General features: G+C 48.8%; 1 protein-coding gene across 1 annotated transcript in view; it reads right to left on the bottom strand.

Moving 5' to 3' along the window:
- LOC141107503 (major histocompatibility complex class I-related gene protein-like) overlaps nt 1-14,756 on the bottom strand; it is a 28,618-nt gene extending 13,862 nt beyond the window's left edge. Inside the window, exon 1 of the mRNA XM_073598274.1 lies at nt 14,628-14,756. Coding sequence (XP_073454375.1) covers nt 14,628-14,739 — 112 coding nt within the window. The 5' untranslated portion in view covers nt 14,740-14,756. The remainder of the gene's footprint in view (nt 1-14,627) is intronic.
- Between the last annotated feature and the right edge of the window lie 789 nt (nt 14,757-15,545).

Raw genomic sequence — 15,545 nt, 5'->3', positions numbered from 1 at the left:
GCTTAGCTCTCCTCCTCTGACAGGAGGAGGGAGGGGAGACGGTCTTGGGAAACACAGCGGCGGCAGCGAGCGGCGGGGAGAGCCGCCTCTCGACACAGACAAGGAGAGGAGGAGGATGGAGGGGTGCACTCTGGCGCTTCAGCGCCCCCACCCCTGTGGCGCCCGGGTGAGCTGCACCCACCTAGGATCGACCCTGACGACACCCCCGTAATGGACGGCACCAGGGGCGGGACCCCCGCCCAGGCCCGCCCCATTTTAAGCGTGAATTCTTTTTCGGCAAATTGCCGAAAAGGTCATTTTCGGCCCGATATGTTTCGGTGGCCGAAATTTCGGTGCATCCTTAGAAAGAATACATACAAAACTATTGAACAAATTACGTTAATTCTGGAGTTGTATTCTGTCGTACAAAATTTTCGTATGGTGAGTAACCTCTTCACTTTCGACATGAGACCAGCATGCAACAAAGAACGCACAACGAGGCTTTAAAGTGCATGGTAATTGATCATAAATAGTCATGAATCATTGTTTATGTAAACCTTCAGCCATAGATCTCTAATAAAGAATATGCAATTAAAACCTTATTTCGTACTCAGTATATGTGATCATTCGTAAAAATATCTAAGATATGAACCGTGCAAATCAGGGTGGATTTGATTTAAATCATGACCTTAATCACTAGTAAAATAGCTTGATTTAAATCATAATTTTTAAAAGAGCAACGGTCATCTATGTCCCGCAGAGGCTCCTCCTCTGACCCGCTGTTGACTCACCAACAGTCCCATTCACTTTAATGGGACGACTAGTGATGCGGCAGTGACAAAACAAGGTGAGGGACATGGCGGTGTTGTAAAAAAAAGCTTGAATTATGAAAAACCTCGGCCCCGTCACTTCCGGTGCGGCTACGTCACTAAACAGCTGTTTGCGCATTTTTTTTCCCTCAGTTTAGTTTGCGCAAAAGTTATAGAGTCTACAAAATAGGGGATAGTTTTATGGCATTTTTATTAATATTTTTTTTTTTTTTTACTAGTAATGGCAGCGATCAGCAATTTTTATCGTGACTGCAACATTATGGCGGACAGATCGGACACTTTTGGCGCTATTTTGGGACCATTCACATAGCAATCAGTGCGATTAAACATGCATTGATTACTGTGTAAATGTGATTGGCAGTGAAGGGGTTAACCACTAGGGGGGCGTTGCAGGGGTCAAGTGTGTCCTAGGGAGTGATTCTAACTGTGGGGGGAATAGGCTATATGTGACACGACACTGATAACCGCTCCAGATTACAAGGAGTTGTGATCAGTGACAGTGTCATTAGGCTGAACGGGGAAATGCTTGTTTACATCAGCATTTCCCCATTCTTTGTCTCCGTGAGACGATCGCGAGAATCCCCACGGACATCAAGTCCGCGGGACCCGCAAACACACTAGTGCCTCGTTTCCACTGAGCAGATCAGTTCGGGTCGGTACAGTTTGAAGGGCCTAGAATGGTCCGGTCTATTCTGGTGAGCGTTTCCACTGCAAGTGGGACCACAAGGGGCCATACAGGGTTTAGAAAAAATGCCTCAGCATAGCACGGCAGAGGGTTTTCTGTCAGCCAATCAGTGGAATGTATCGTAGCTCCGCCCTAACCGAACCGTTCCATCTTCTATGGCCCCACATCTGAAGCAGGACCCTGAATGGAGCGGTACGGTTCGGTTGTATGGGCCGCTTTCAAAATGGAAACACCCAAAATAGTGTACCGTACTGATCCGCTCAGTGGAAACGAGGCATAGGAGGTTGCGGCGGGCGCGCGCCCGCAAGCCGCCTCTTAAAGGGCAACGTATAGGTACGTTAATCTGCCTGTACGTGCCCTTCTGCCGCAGTATATCTGCGTGAGGCGGTCGTTAATTACTTCATAGAAAACCTGCACCAAAAACGCACCTCCCCATTGAAATGCATTGAAAACTCAGCAATAACACACCTATCTTAAGTTTTTGATATGTTATTTCAGTAATGTGACCTATGAAAAACACACCATAAGCACAGTAAAATCACGGTAAAAATTGTGGCAAAGTTGCGGTAAAATTGCAGCAAAATCGCATGCGTTTTCAGAGCCTTTTTTTTTTTCTTTATCGGCAAAATCACCCGATAACACCATTTTCAGCTAATGTTTCAGCCTCCAAAATTTCTACCTTTTTCCCCAACAGGTCCATTGGTCAACTTCTGTTGAGCATCAATGGCCACACATGGATCAAAATTCAGCCCTGCTGAACCGGCTGAATTTCTATGCATCTATGGCTACATTATGGGATTTACTAAAAGCAAACAGACTGTGCACTTTGCCAAGTGCAGTTGCTCCAGAGCTTAGTAAATGAGGTTGTCACGTACCTGGTTGGAGGCCAAAGTTCTGAGAGGGCTTCCATTGCGGCTAAGTGCAGAGCGCCCGTGAAGGTAGTAATAGGGAGTGCTATACTCAGAAAAGCAGAGATGGCGGCTGAGGAGCAGGATACACTGCTGGGCAGGAGCCGCTCAGGAGAACCAAGTGAGACTTGGCAGATGGAAGAACCAGGAGCAGAGTCAGGAGCCAGAAGTCATTCACAGAAGGTCATCCAGAAGTAAGGTAGCAAGCAGAGTCAGGAGTCAGCCGTGGTCATACGCTGATAATCAGGCAGAAGCAGAGTCTCAGGAACAAGCCAAGGGTCAAAGCCAGGAATGCAGACAAGACAGGTCAAAGGCAAGCTGGGTCAGTAACAGGAAATCCAATAATATCAGGAACAGGAATACAGGAACTCACGGGGGGGGGGGGAGCTGAAGATCATCCAGCAACTAATGCCTCATGCTGCTGGCTTTAAAGTGGTTGTAAACCCTGTTACAGCACTTTTACCTACAGGTAAGACTATAATAACGCTTACCTGTAGGTACCTTGAATATCTCCTAAACTTGCACGGTTTAGGAGATATTCACTGTATCCGCATGTACCGACGCCATGCGCACTGAAAAACAAGCCTGCTTGTGCTGTTTCTTCAGGAGCCATGCCGTGACCGGTGGCTCCCACTCGGATCAGTGATGTCATAGCGGCTCCGGCCAATCACAGTGCCGGAACCCAGAAATAACTTTGAGAGACATGTCACCGGTCACAGCGGTGTCCTGGGACTGCAGCTTCGATCTATGGTAAGTATTCCATAATGAGCTAGTATACGATGCATACTAGTCCATTATGCCTTTGTCTTGCAGGGGTTTTTTTTTGTATTATTTTGTTTTTGGAGTTTACAAGCACTTTAACCACCTCAATACCAGGCACTTTCAGCCCCTTCCTGCCCAGGCCATTTTTCAGCTTTCAGCGCTGTCGCACTTTTAATGACAATTGCGCGGTCATGCAACACTGCACCCTAATGACATTTTTATCATTTTTATCCCACAAATAGAGCTTTCTTTTGGTGGTATTTGATCACCTCTGTGGTTTTTATTTATTGCGCTATAAACAAAAGAGGGACAAGTTTGAAAAAACACAATATTTTTTACTTTTTGCTATAATAAAAATCCATTTTTTTTTATTTTTTAGAATCAACTTTTTTCCTTAGTTTAGACCGATAAGTATTCTTCTACATATTTTTGGTAAACTAAACAAAAAAAAAAAAAAAATCGCAATAAGCATATATCGATTGGTTTGCGCAAAAGCTATAGCGTCTACAAAATAGGGGATAGATTTATAGCATTTCTATTTTTTTTTATTTTTTTACTAGTCATGGCGGCGATCTGCAGTTTTTATTGTGACTGCGATATTGAGGCAGACACATCGGACAATTTTGACACATTTTTGGGACCATTCATATATACAGCGATCAGTGCTATAAAAATGCATTGATTACTGTGCAAATGTGACTGGCAGGGAAGGGGTTAACACTAGGAGGTGATCGAGGGGTTAAATGTGTGTCCTAGGGAGGTGATTCTAACTGTGAGGGGAGGGGACTGACTGGGGGAGGTGACCGATCGGTGTCCCTATGTACAAGGGACACACCATCGGTCTCCTCTCCTCTGACAGGACGTGGATCTGTGCGTTTACATACACACAGATCCACGGTCCTGCTCAGTTACTGGGCAATTGCGGGTGCCCGGCGGACATCGCTGCTGCCGGGCACACACACCGGGTCCCCAGTGACGCAGCGGGCACGCACGCGCCCCCTAGTGGCTCAGGAAGGCAATCACGTCATATGACGTCCGCCCAGAACAAGAGCTGCCTCGTCCCACCGTCATATGACAGCGGGCGGATAGCTAGTGGTTAAATAAGCCACTGGGCACCAGAATCTGTCACGGCATATGAATCCTTGCGGCCATTCTTGCCCGTGCGCACATGCGCATTGGCGAATTTCTAAGTGCCAATGGCGATTTTCTTTAGGGCGGTGCTGGCAACCTACGTTTTGTGAGCATTCCCCACTCCGCGTTCAAATTGCACTGCAGATGTGATCTGTAGCGGGTGTCAATAGTACGTTATGAAACACCCCAAATGCAGGTTGCAAAACGCAGTGCGGTTGCCCACACCAGATCGCAAGGATCGCACCAGATTTCATGAACTGCTTTTGGTGCTGTGCGATTTTAGCCCATTCAAAATGGATGGGCTGAAATCACAGCACAAAACTGCATGGTGTGGACCAACCCTAAAATACATAGGGGTTCATTTACTAAAACTGGAGTGTGCAAAATCTGGTGCAGCTCTGCATAGAAACCAACAATGGCGTCGCTGGAGGGGGAGCTACCGCACCCAGGTAATACTGATGGGGGTCTGCACTAAGGAGGGGTGTCTATAGTCTATACTGATGGGGGGTCTGCACTAAGGGGGGGATTCTATACTGATGGGGGGTCTGCACTGAGGGGGGTGTTTATAGTCTATACTGATGGGGGTCTGCACTAAGGGGGGTTGTCTATACTGATGGGGGTCTGCACTGAAGGGGGTTGTCTATACTGATGGAGGTCTGCACTAAGGGGGATTCTATACTGATGGGGGTCTGCACTAAGGGGTGTCTACACTGATGAGGGGTCTGCACTAAGGGGGGATTCTATACTGATGGGGGTTCTGCACTGAGGGGGGGTGTCTATAGTCTATACTGATGGGGGGTCTGCACTAAGGGGGGATTCTATACTGATGGGGGGTCTGCACTGAGGGGGGTGTCTATAGTCTATACTGATGGGGTGTCTGCACTAGGGGGGGTGTCTATAGTCTATACTGATGGGGTGTCTGCACTAGGGGGGGTGTCTATACTGATGGGGGGTCTGCACTCAGGAGGGGTGTCTATAGTCTATACTGATGGGGGGTCTGCAATAAGGGGGATTCTATTCTTATGGGGGGGTCTGCACTGAGGGGGGTGTCTATAGTCTATACTGATGTGGGTCTGCACTAGAGGTCGATCGATATATCGGCCGATATTTGGCTATTTTTGATAAATCGGCATGGGACGATTATTATCTAAATTAGGCCGATATTTAACACTGGCCGTTCCTCCTCCCCTCTCCACACACGCTTGCCAGAGCCGCTGAGTGTGTGAAACTGACAGGTAACGCAGAGGAGAGAGAGGGATCTGTCAGAATTAAGGTTGATGTCGGGGTGAGCGGGACCCAGCAGCTATCAAACACAGCCAATAGAATGGGATCTGGGCGGGCCGCTATGTGTATGTGGCCCCGCCCCTTTTCTTAAGCAGCCCAATCATTGGCTGCTGTTTGACAGCTGCTGGGTCCCGCCCACCCCGGCCGGGTCCCGTCCACCCCGACATTAAAGTGGATGTAAACCCGAAAAATATATATTTTTTTATATCATACTGTAGAGTATAAGATTTTCTATCATTTGAGCCCAGTCTTGCCACACAGAGATAATCCATCTCTGAGCAATCCTCTTTTATTGTTCAGTGAAAGAAATCTTGACAAACTGACAAAAACTTTGTCAAATCCTCCCCTTGCTGTGAGTGACAGCCTAAGACCCCTTTCACACTGGGGCGGTTTGCAGGCGTTATTGCGCTAAAAATACCGCCTGCAAGCCGCCCCTAAACAGCCTCCACTGTTTGTTCAGTGTGAAAGCCCGAGGGCTTTCACACTGAAGCGGTGCGCAGGCAGGGCGGTGAAAAAAGTCCTGCAAACCGCTTTTTTGGAGCGGTGTATTCACCGCTCCTGCCCATTGAAATCAATGGGACAGCGCGGCTATACCGCGGCAATACCGCGGCTATAGCCGCGCTGTACGAGGGATTTTAACCCTTTTTCGGCCGCCAGCGGGGGTTAAAACCGCACCACTAGCGGCCGAATACCACTGCAAGAACGACGGTACAGGAGCGCTAAAAATAGCGCTGTTGTACCGCCGACGCCCCCACCGCCCCAGTGTGAAAGGGGCCTAAGACACAGGCAGTATTTTTTAATTCCCTCCCCCACTCCTTTCTTCAGCAGCTCTGCAAGGATTGGCTGTTCCACACCTCACCATGATTTGGCATGCTGAAGTCATGTGGTTACTTTCCTGTCTTTTCACTGGATGTTAGAGATCATAGCAGAAGTTCAGTGTAAGAAATACACAGAGAAAATGCATATTGACAAGGGGAGTGTAGAGGTGGGCGGGGAGTCTACTGACATCACGACTCCACCCACGAGCTCCAGACAACAGACCCACCCACAGAATATGCAGTTTTTCGGGTCTAATAACAGACAGAGGGGAGACATTTGACAGGTAAAGATACATGCAGGAGACATGTATATCCTTATATATAACCCCTATGGCAGTAGTTTAGAAAGGATGACATTGGGTTTACATCCACTTTAAGCTCAATTTTGACAGCTCCTCTGTTAGTTTCACTCACAGTTTACACTCGGCTCAGTGTGAAACCTGTCAGTGCCACCTGCCAGTGCCAATCAGTACCATCTGTTAGTGCTGCCGCCAGTCAGTGCCACCTGCCAGTGCCAAGCCAATCAGTGCCACCTGCCAGTGCCAATAGTGCCCCCTGCCAGTTCCAAACCAGTGCCACCTGCCAATGCCTGCCAGTGCCACCACCAACCAGTGCCACCGCCAATCAGTGCCTCCTCCAACCAGTGCCACCTGCCAGTGCCAACCAGTGCCTCCTCCAACCAGTGCCACCTGTCAGTGCCAACCAGTGCCACTGTCAATCAGTGCCAACCAGTGCCACTGCCAATCAGTGCCATCTGTCAGTGCTACCTGCCAATCAGTGCCACAAGACAGCACCACCTGCCAGGGCCAACCAGTGCCATCTGTCAGTTCCAAACCAGTGCCACGTGCCAACCAGTGCCACCTGTCAGTGCCAAACCAGTGCCATCTGTACTGAGGACATCAAGTGTGTGGTAGAGTGACAGGAGCAAGCAGGGAGGAGTGGGTGAGATTTTTTTTTTTAATCGGCCTAAAATATCAGCCACAAAAATCGTCATCATATATCGGCGATCGGCCGCCCCAATTTCTAAATATCGGTATCGGCCAGAGAAAAACCCATATCGGTCGACCTCTAGTCTGCACTAAGGGAGGTTGTCTATACTGATGGGGGGTCTGCACTAAGGGGGGATTCAATACTGATGGGGGTCTGCACTAAGGGGGTGTCTATACTGATGGGGGGTCTCTACTAAGGGGGATTCTATACTGATGGCGGGGTCTGCACTGAGGGTGGTGTCTATAGTCTATACTGATGGGGGGGTCTGTACTAAGGGGGTGTCTATACTGATGGGGGTCTGCACTGAGGGGGGTGTCTATACTGATGGGGTGTCTATAGTCTATACTGATGGGGTGTCTGCACTAGGGGGGGTGTCTATACTGATGGGGGGTCTGCACTGAGGGGGGAGTCTATACTGATGGGGGGGTCTGCATTAAGGGGGTGTCTATACTGATGGGGGTCTGCACTAAGAGGGGGGATTCTATACTGATGGGGGGTCTGCACTGAGGGGGGGTTTCTATAGTCTATACTGATTGGGGGGTCTGCACTAAGGGGAATTCTATACTGATGGGGGTCTGCACTAAGGGGGTGTCTATACTGATGGGGGGTCTGCACTAAGGGGTCTATACTGATGGGGTGTCTGCACTAGGGGGGTGTCTATACTGATGGGGTGTCTGCACTAGGGGGGTGTCTATACTGATGGGGTGTCTATAGTCTATACTGATTGGGGGGTCTGCACTAAGGGGGATTCTATACTTAGTTACATAGTAGGTGAGGTTGAAAAAAGACACAAGTCCATCAAGTCCAACCTATGTGTGTGATTATGTGTCAGTATTACATTACATATCCCTGTATATTGCGGTCATTCAGGTGATTATCTAATAGTTTCTTGAAGCTATCAATGCTCCCCGCTGAGACCACCGCCTGTGGAAGGGAATTCCACATCCTTGCCGCTCTTACAGTAAAGAACCCTCTACGCAGTTTAAGGTTAAACCTCTTTTCTTCTAATTGTAATGAGTGGCCACGAGTCTTATTAAACTCTCTTCTGCTAAAAAGTTTTATCCCTATTGTGGGGTCACCAGTACAGTATTTGTAAATTGAAATCATATCCCCTCTCAAGTGTCTCTTCTCCAGAGAGAATAAGTTCAGTGCTCGCAACCTTTCCTCATAACTAAGATCCTCCAGACCCTTTATTAGCTTTGTTGCCCTTCTTTGTACTCGCTCCATTTCCAGTACGTCCCTCCTGAGGACTGGTGCCCAGAACTGGACAGCATACTCCGGGTGCGGGCGGACCAGAGTCTTGTAGAGCGGGAGAATTATCGTTTTATCTCTGCAGTTGATCCCCCTTTTAATGCATGCCAATATTCTGTTTGCTTTATTAGCAGCAGCTTGGCATTGCATGCCATTGCTGAGCCTATCATCCACTAGGACCCCCAGGTCCTTTTCCATCCTAGATTCAGATATACTGATGGGGGTCTGCACTAAGGGGGTGTCTATACTGATGGGTGGTCTGCACTAAGGGGTCTATACTGATGGGGTGTCTATACTGATGGGGTGTCTGCACTGAGGGGGGCGTCTATAGTCTATACTGATGGGGTGTCTGCACTAGGGGGAGTCTATACTGATGGGGGTCTGCACTAAGAGGGGGATTCTATACTGATGGGGGGTCTGCAATAAGAGGGGGGATTCTATACTGATGGGGAGGGTCTACACTAAGGGGGGTTGTCTATACTGATGGGAAGGTCTGCACTGTGAGGGGGGTCTATACTGCGGGAGGGGGGGTCTGTAGTTAGAGTTAGTGGAGGGGGGTCTGTACTGAGGGGGGACTATAGTTGGTGAAGGGGGGGGGTGACACCAATTTTTTCCGCCCCGGGTGAGACCAACCCTAGTGACGCCACTGGAAACCAATACCCTTACAGGTATTATTGTCAAATCCTAATTGAATAAACTGAAGTTAGAGGCTGATTGGCTACTATGCACAGCTACACTATCTAAAAAACTGTGATTTTGCACTCTCTAGTTTTAGTAAATAAAGCCCATTGATTGATGCTGTTAGTGTTGTGCTAGTGAACAGGAAATATGTATCTGGTCCTGTGTAGCCAACTGTGTGAGGAAGTATAACATAAAAGAAAAAAAAAAAAGTTACAGTTGTACAAGGAAATGGTTTGTTTTCTGTAGCATGTGAACATTTAAAGCGTCACGCTGCCAATCACAGCTAATCATCAATCTTGCAAACTGTAACTATGTCACAAAGCATGGCATTAACTGTTACAATGTATTCACAAGCAGCTTTATTCAACAAGAACAATACACAGCAACAATCAGCTTCTAGCTCAATAAAGTCTCATTCAGGAAAGATGCATATCCAATTGGGCAATACACATAAATTGGAGAGTTAAAGCGATATTAAACCCAAAATCTAAAAAAGGAACACTATATTGCAGTTTATTAATCAATAGATATGGTGGCTGCATTCGTATTCTTTTTTTAGGCTTTTCCCCTCTGCCCTCCCCTGGTGATCTGGCCAGTAACACACCTCCTGTATTAGAGCCCCCCCCCACAATCATCATGGCAACGGCCAGAAGAGGATGTACAAAATTGTGAGTACAAAAGAAATGTTACTAACATCCACTATTAAACATCATAAATTGTTGTTTAATTTAATAATGCATTATGCTAGATACATGAAAAAAAAAAGTGGCTTTAACGCTTTAACCACTTAAAGGGGTTGTAAACCTTCGTGTTTTTTCACTGTAATGCATCCTATGCATTAAGGTGAAAAAACACCTGTCAGTGACCAGCCCCCCAGCCCCCTGTTTTACTTACCTGACCCCTCAAACTTGACCTACGGAGACACGCTGTCTCTCTGCCTGGGGTTCTCGCTGTTGATTGGATAGAATGATAGCAGCGCAGCCATTGGCCCCCGCTGCTGTCAATCAAATCCAATGACACGGGCGCCAGGGGTGCGAGGCCGAGTTCGGCGTTCGTGTCTATAGACGCAAATGCTGGAATCGGGAGCGCGCCCGCAAGGTAACCCCCTGGGAGAGAGCTTCTCCTAGGCAGTAAAACCTACACAGTGGATGAGCCGGTGCCACCACATGTTGAGTTCCTGCCAAAATCCCTTCCTCTCCGCCATGCACCGAGGGCTCCGGAGCCCTCGGTGCGTGGCGGACAGGAAGGGATTCCGGCGGGATCTCGACTCATGGTGACACCGGCTCATCCACTGTGTAGGTTTTACCATTTGAGCTGATTTTAAACCTCCTTGGACATCCTCCCCATCGGCTGTACCATATTTTGATGTCTGTTTGAATACAACTGGTGACCTATACCGTATCAAGTTTAGTGCGACCGAGGCTATCCAGATTGTTGCTGGTTCCACATCATAATGGTGTTTGTCACCCAAGCCTGTTTGACTTGAGAGGTATACGCCCCTTCAAGTCCAACCTTTCTGGTAAGCCTTCAGATATTTGGTGGCAGTTTCCTCACAAGATTTCCTTACCTGTCGACCTTCATTGATGTCTACTGCCCTACAAATATTAACCTATGGACATTATCCATATTCACCAGACTTTTTTGTTTTTTACCATATTCTTGTCAGTTTCACGTGGTGGACATTATCACAATATTGTCTAGATTTGTTTATATAATTTCCATTGTATTATTATAAGCACTGCATATATTTTTTCTTTTGCAAGATTGGGAGGTGCATGCTGGGTAGTCAGTTGCACCTAATCATGGAAATCTTACAAAACATATTACAGCGCACACATTCAAGAATGACATTTCTTAGCACTATATGACCATATAGTGTGACCAAACCCCCGTATTTTTTTTAATATGTTCAGGTGTTTTTAACTAGCCTTGCAGGAAATGTCATTCTTGTATGTGTGCGCTAATTATTTTGTACTGTTTGTAGGTCTTATAGCAGCACCATCTTGAATTTAAACGCATTTTAGGGTGTGCCCCCCAAATATGTTTTTGTATTAATGGAAATACACACGAGTGGACTTCAGATGCCATAATAAAAACAAAGAAAAAACTAGCAAAAAATAAAAACCCCAGTGGTGATCAACCACCACCAAAAGAAAACTATTTATGGGAAGAAAATGATAAAAATTTTGTTTGGCTAGTGTTGCATGACCGTGCAATTGTCATTCAAAATGTGACAGCGCTGGAAGCGGAAACTTGTCCTGGGCAGGAAGGGGGTGAAAGTGCCTGGTATTGAACGGATTAAATGCATATTTTGTACATAAAAGGACTATGACATATGTGTGCTGTGCATACAGCGAGTAGGCTCAGTTTCCATTTAAATAGCTAATATTTAGAGCAGCACTCCACCCCTGTGTCTTCTCACCCAACTTACTGAAATTGGGGGCTCTTCTCCCCGCATAGGCCTGTCATTATTTGAATTAGGTGTGGCAGAGCATGGCTCCATCCACATGGCTGCATCATTCATTCACAGGGAGTTGTAGATTTAAAAAAAAAAAAAAAACACATGTAGTTCTCAATGGAGCTCAAGTGTGGTGATGTCTCCCCACTTCTGGTCCATTGATCCTTTCCCCAGCTTTGTAGCCTAAAGGTACCTTGGTATGGACCTGGGCTGGAAGAATAATCTGCAGGAATCTGAACATTGCACCCACCATCCAAAGTTTGTCGTTGCAATGCTTTTCAGGCATCAAAAGCAAAAAAGTAATAAATATACATTTTTATTAATCATTAAGGGTGCATTTATTTTTTGCAATGGTGGAATTGGCCTTCAAGCTGCTCCAACTGTCAGCACAGTGAGGCCACACCAACCAGTCACAGCGCATGGCATCATTCTTCTCACTGGAGAGCCCAGCGGTGCCCAAAGTCTTCACAATCCAAGCAACACTTCAGTATGGGCTGCAGAGTTTGACAGGTGACATCGCCTTTCAAACTCTCCCATTGATATCAATGGGGCCGAACCACAACTACAAGAAAAACTCTTGGTGTAGTCCCGCAATGTAAAATTGCTGTTTGGCAATTTAAAAAAAAAAAAAAAAAGCTGTCAGAATACCAAACAGTACCTGCTAATAGGCTGCAAACACTGTTCAGCCTGTGGGCCAAATCCAGACCGCTGCAAGACTTTTGTGGATCTTTGGGGTAAGAGACTCTGATGTGGACCCCGATGTAAGGGGGGAACTCTAATGTGGATGTAAGAGAGGGTCTGTGATGGAGAACTGGATGTAACAGGAGGACTCTGGTGTGGGCCCTGATGTAAGGGGGGGACTGTGATGGGGACCCCGATGTAAGGGGGGGACTGTGATGGAGACCCCGATGTAAGGGGGGGACTGTGATGGGGACCCCGATGTAAGGGGGGGACTGTGATGGGGACCCCGATGTAAGGGGGGACGCGATGGGGACCCCGATGGGGACCCCAATGTAAGGGGGGGATGCGATGGGACCCCAATGTAAGGGGGGACTGTGATGGGACCCCAATGTAAGGGGGGGGGACTGTGATGGGACCCCAATGTAAGGGGGGGACTGTGATGGGGACCCCAATGTAAGGGGGGGGACTGTGATGGGGACCCCAATGTAAGGGGGGGGACTGTGATGGGGACCCCAATGTAAGGGGGGGACTGTGATGGGGACCCCAATGTAAGGGGGGACGCGATGGGGACCCCGATGTAAGGGGGGCGCGATGGGGACCCCGATGTAAGGGGGGCGCGATGGGGACCCCGATGTAAGGGGGGGGACTGTAATGGGGACCCCGATGTAAGGGGGGGACTGTGATGGGGACCCCGATGTAAGGGGGGGGGACTGTGATGGGGACCCCGATGTAAGGGGGGGGACTGTGATGGGGACCCCGATGTAAGGGGGGGACTGTAATGGGGACCCTGATGTAAGAGGGTTGCGATGGGGACCCTGATGTAAGAGGGTTGCGATGGGGACCCCGATGTAAGAGGGTTGCGATGGGGACCCCGATGTAAGAGGGGATGCGATGGGGACCCCGATGTAAGAGGGGATGCGATGGGGACCCCGATGTAAGAGGGGACGCGATGGGGACCCCGATGTAAGGGGGGACGCGATGGGGACCCCGATGTAAGGGGGGGACGCGATGGGGACCCCGATGTAAGGGGGGGACGCGATGGGGACCCCGATGTAAGGGGGGACGCGATGGGGACCCCAATGTAAGGGGGGACGCGATGGGGACCCCGATGTAAGGGGGGACGCGATGGGGACCCCAATGTAAGGGGGGGACTGTGATGGGGACCCCAAAGTAAGGGGGGGACTGTGATGGGGACCCCAATGTAAGGGGGGGACTGTGATGGGGACCCCGATGTAAGGGGGGACCCCGATGTAAGGGGGGACGTGATGTAAGGGGGGACGCGATGTAAGGGGGGGCGATGGGGACCCCAAAGTAAGGGGGGCGCGATGGGGACCCCGATGTAAGGGGGACTGTGATGGGGACCCCGATGTAAGGGAGGGGACTGTGATGGGGACCCCGATGTAAGGGGGGGACTGTGATGGGGACCCCGATGTAAGGGGGGACTGCGATGGGGACCCCGATGTAAGGGGGGATGCGATGGGGACCCCGATGTAAGGGGGGATGCGATGGGGACCCCGATGTAAGGGGGGACGCAATGGGGACCCCGATGTAAGGGGGGGACTGTGATGGGGACCCCGATGTAAGGGGGGGACTGTGATGGGGACCCCGATGTAAGGGGGGACTGTGATGGGGACCCCGATGTAAGGGGGGACTGTGATGGGGACCCCAATGTAAGGGGGGGACAGTGATGGGGACCCCGATGTAAGGGGGGACTGTAATAGGGACCCCAATGTAAGGGGGGATGCGATAGGGACACCGATGTAAGGGGGGACGCGATGGGGACCCCAATGTAAGGGGGACGCGATGGGGACCCCAATGTAAGGGGGGACAACCCCGATGGGGACCCCGATGTAAGGGGGGACGACCCCGATGTAAGGGGGGACGACCCCGATGGGGACAAATTTATTTGGAATGTATTTGTTTTGTTTTACTGAAGTTTTGTTTCTGTTGTTCTAAATACTATTGTGCTGATTACTATATTTAAAAAAAAAAACCTCATTCATTTAAATTTGATTGGCTCATTCATAAAACCAAATGGTTTTGGCTCCAGGATTTGTAATATATACAATGTGACCCCGGAGTATCAGGTAGCTACAGATCCTTGTTTATTGCTGGAGAATGGAGGAGTGGAGAAGGATACATTGAGAGCCCCTCCCTCCCCCCTCTTACCTGCATGGACTGTACAGACGGACAGACAGGACACCAGCAGGATGACCCCCGCATGGGAGAATAATATTAATGAATGAAACATCCGATATAAGAGCCACAGGAACCCCGACATGAGATCCGAGCAGTTGTGAGATTATTTCAAATTGTCCGGCGGGCATAAAGCCGCCAATAACGGGAGTCCCTCCCTATTTATGAGTCTGCCCAATCAGTTGTTGGTGGGGGCGTGGTTAGTGACTCCCTTCGAGCAATGTGTAATATAGAGAGCACAACTTCCCTTCACCGAGCAACACATACCGAGCTAACAAAGTGTCCATGGAGGAGGGAGAGGGGACCGCTTCATGTGTTCCTCCTATATGGGAGAATATCTTAACAAGGAGTGTCATATACAATCAATGAGCTACATAGGGATCAGTCCCAGTGCTGCCCATCATCCCAGCAAGATTATCTACTACTGACCTCTGCATGCTGTGGCTACTCACTACTGACCCCCGCACTGCACTCTGTGCATTCTACACACTGACCCCTGCACCCTTCATTACTTTATTACTGACCCCTGCACCCTGCATTACTTTATTACTGACCCCTGCACCCTTCATTACTTTATTACTGACCCCTGAACCCTTCATTACTTTATTACTGACCCCTGCACCCTGCATTACTTTATTACTGACCCCTGCACCCTTCATTACTTTATTACAGACCCCTGCACCCTTCATTACTTTATTACAGACCCCTGCACCCTTCATTACTTTATTACTGACCCCTGCACCCTGCATTACTTTATTACTGACCCCTGAACCCTTCATTACTTTATTACTGACCCCTGCATTACTTTATTACTGACCCTTGAACCCCACACTACTTTATTACTGACCCCGGAAACCTGCACTACTTTATTACTGACCCCTGAACCCTGCA

Source organism: Aquarana catesbeiana, linkage group LG09 (genome assembly GCF_042186555.1).
Source record: "Aquarana catesbeiana isolate 2022-GZ linkage group LG09, ASM4218655v1, whole genome shotgun sequence".
In the NCBI taxonomy this organism is placed as follows: Eukaryota; Metazoa; Chordata; class Amphibia; order Anura; family Ranidae; genus Aquarana; species Aquarana catesbeiana.
Note: the sequence above shows the minus strand (reverse complement) of the source record. Positions and strands in the feature narration are given on the sequence as shown.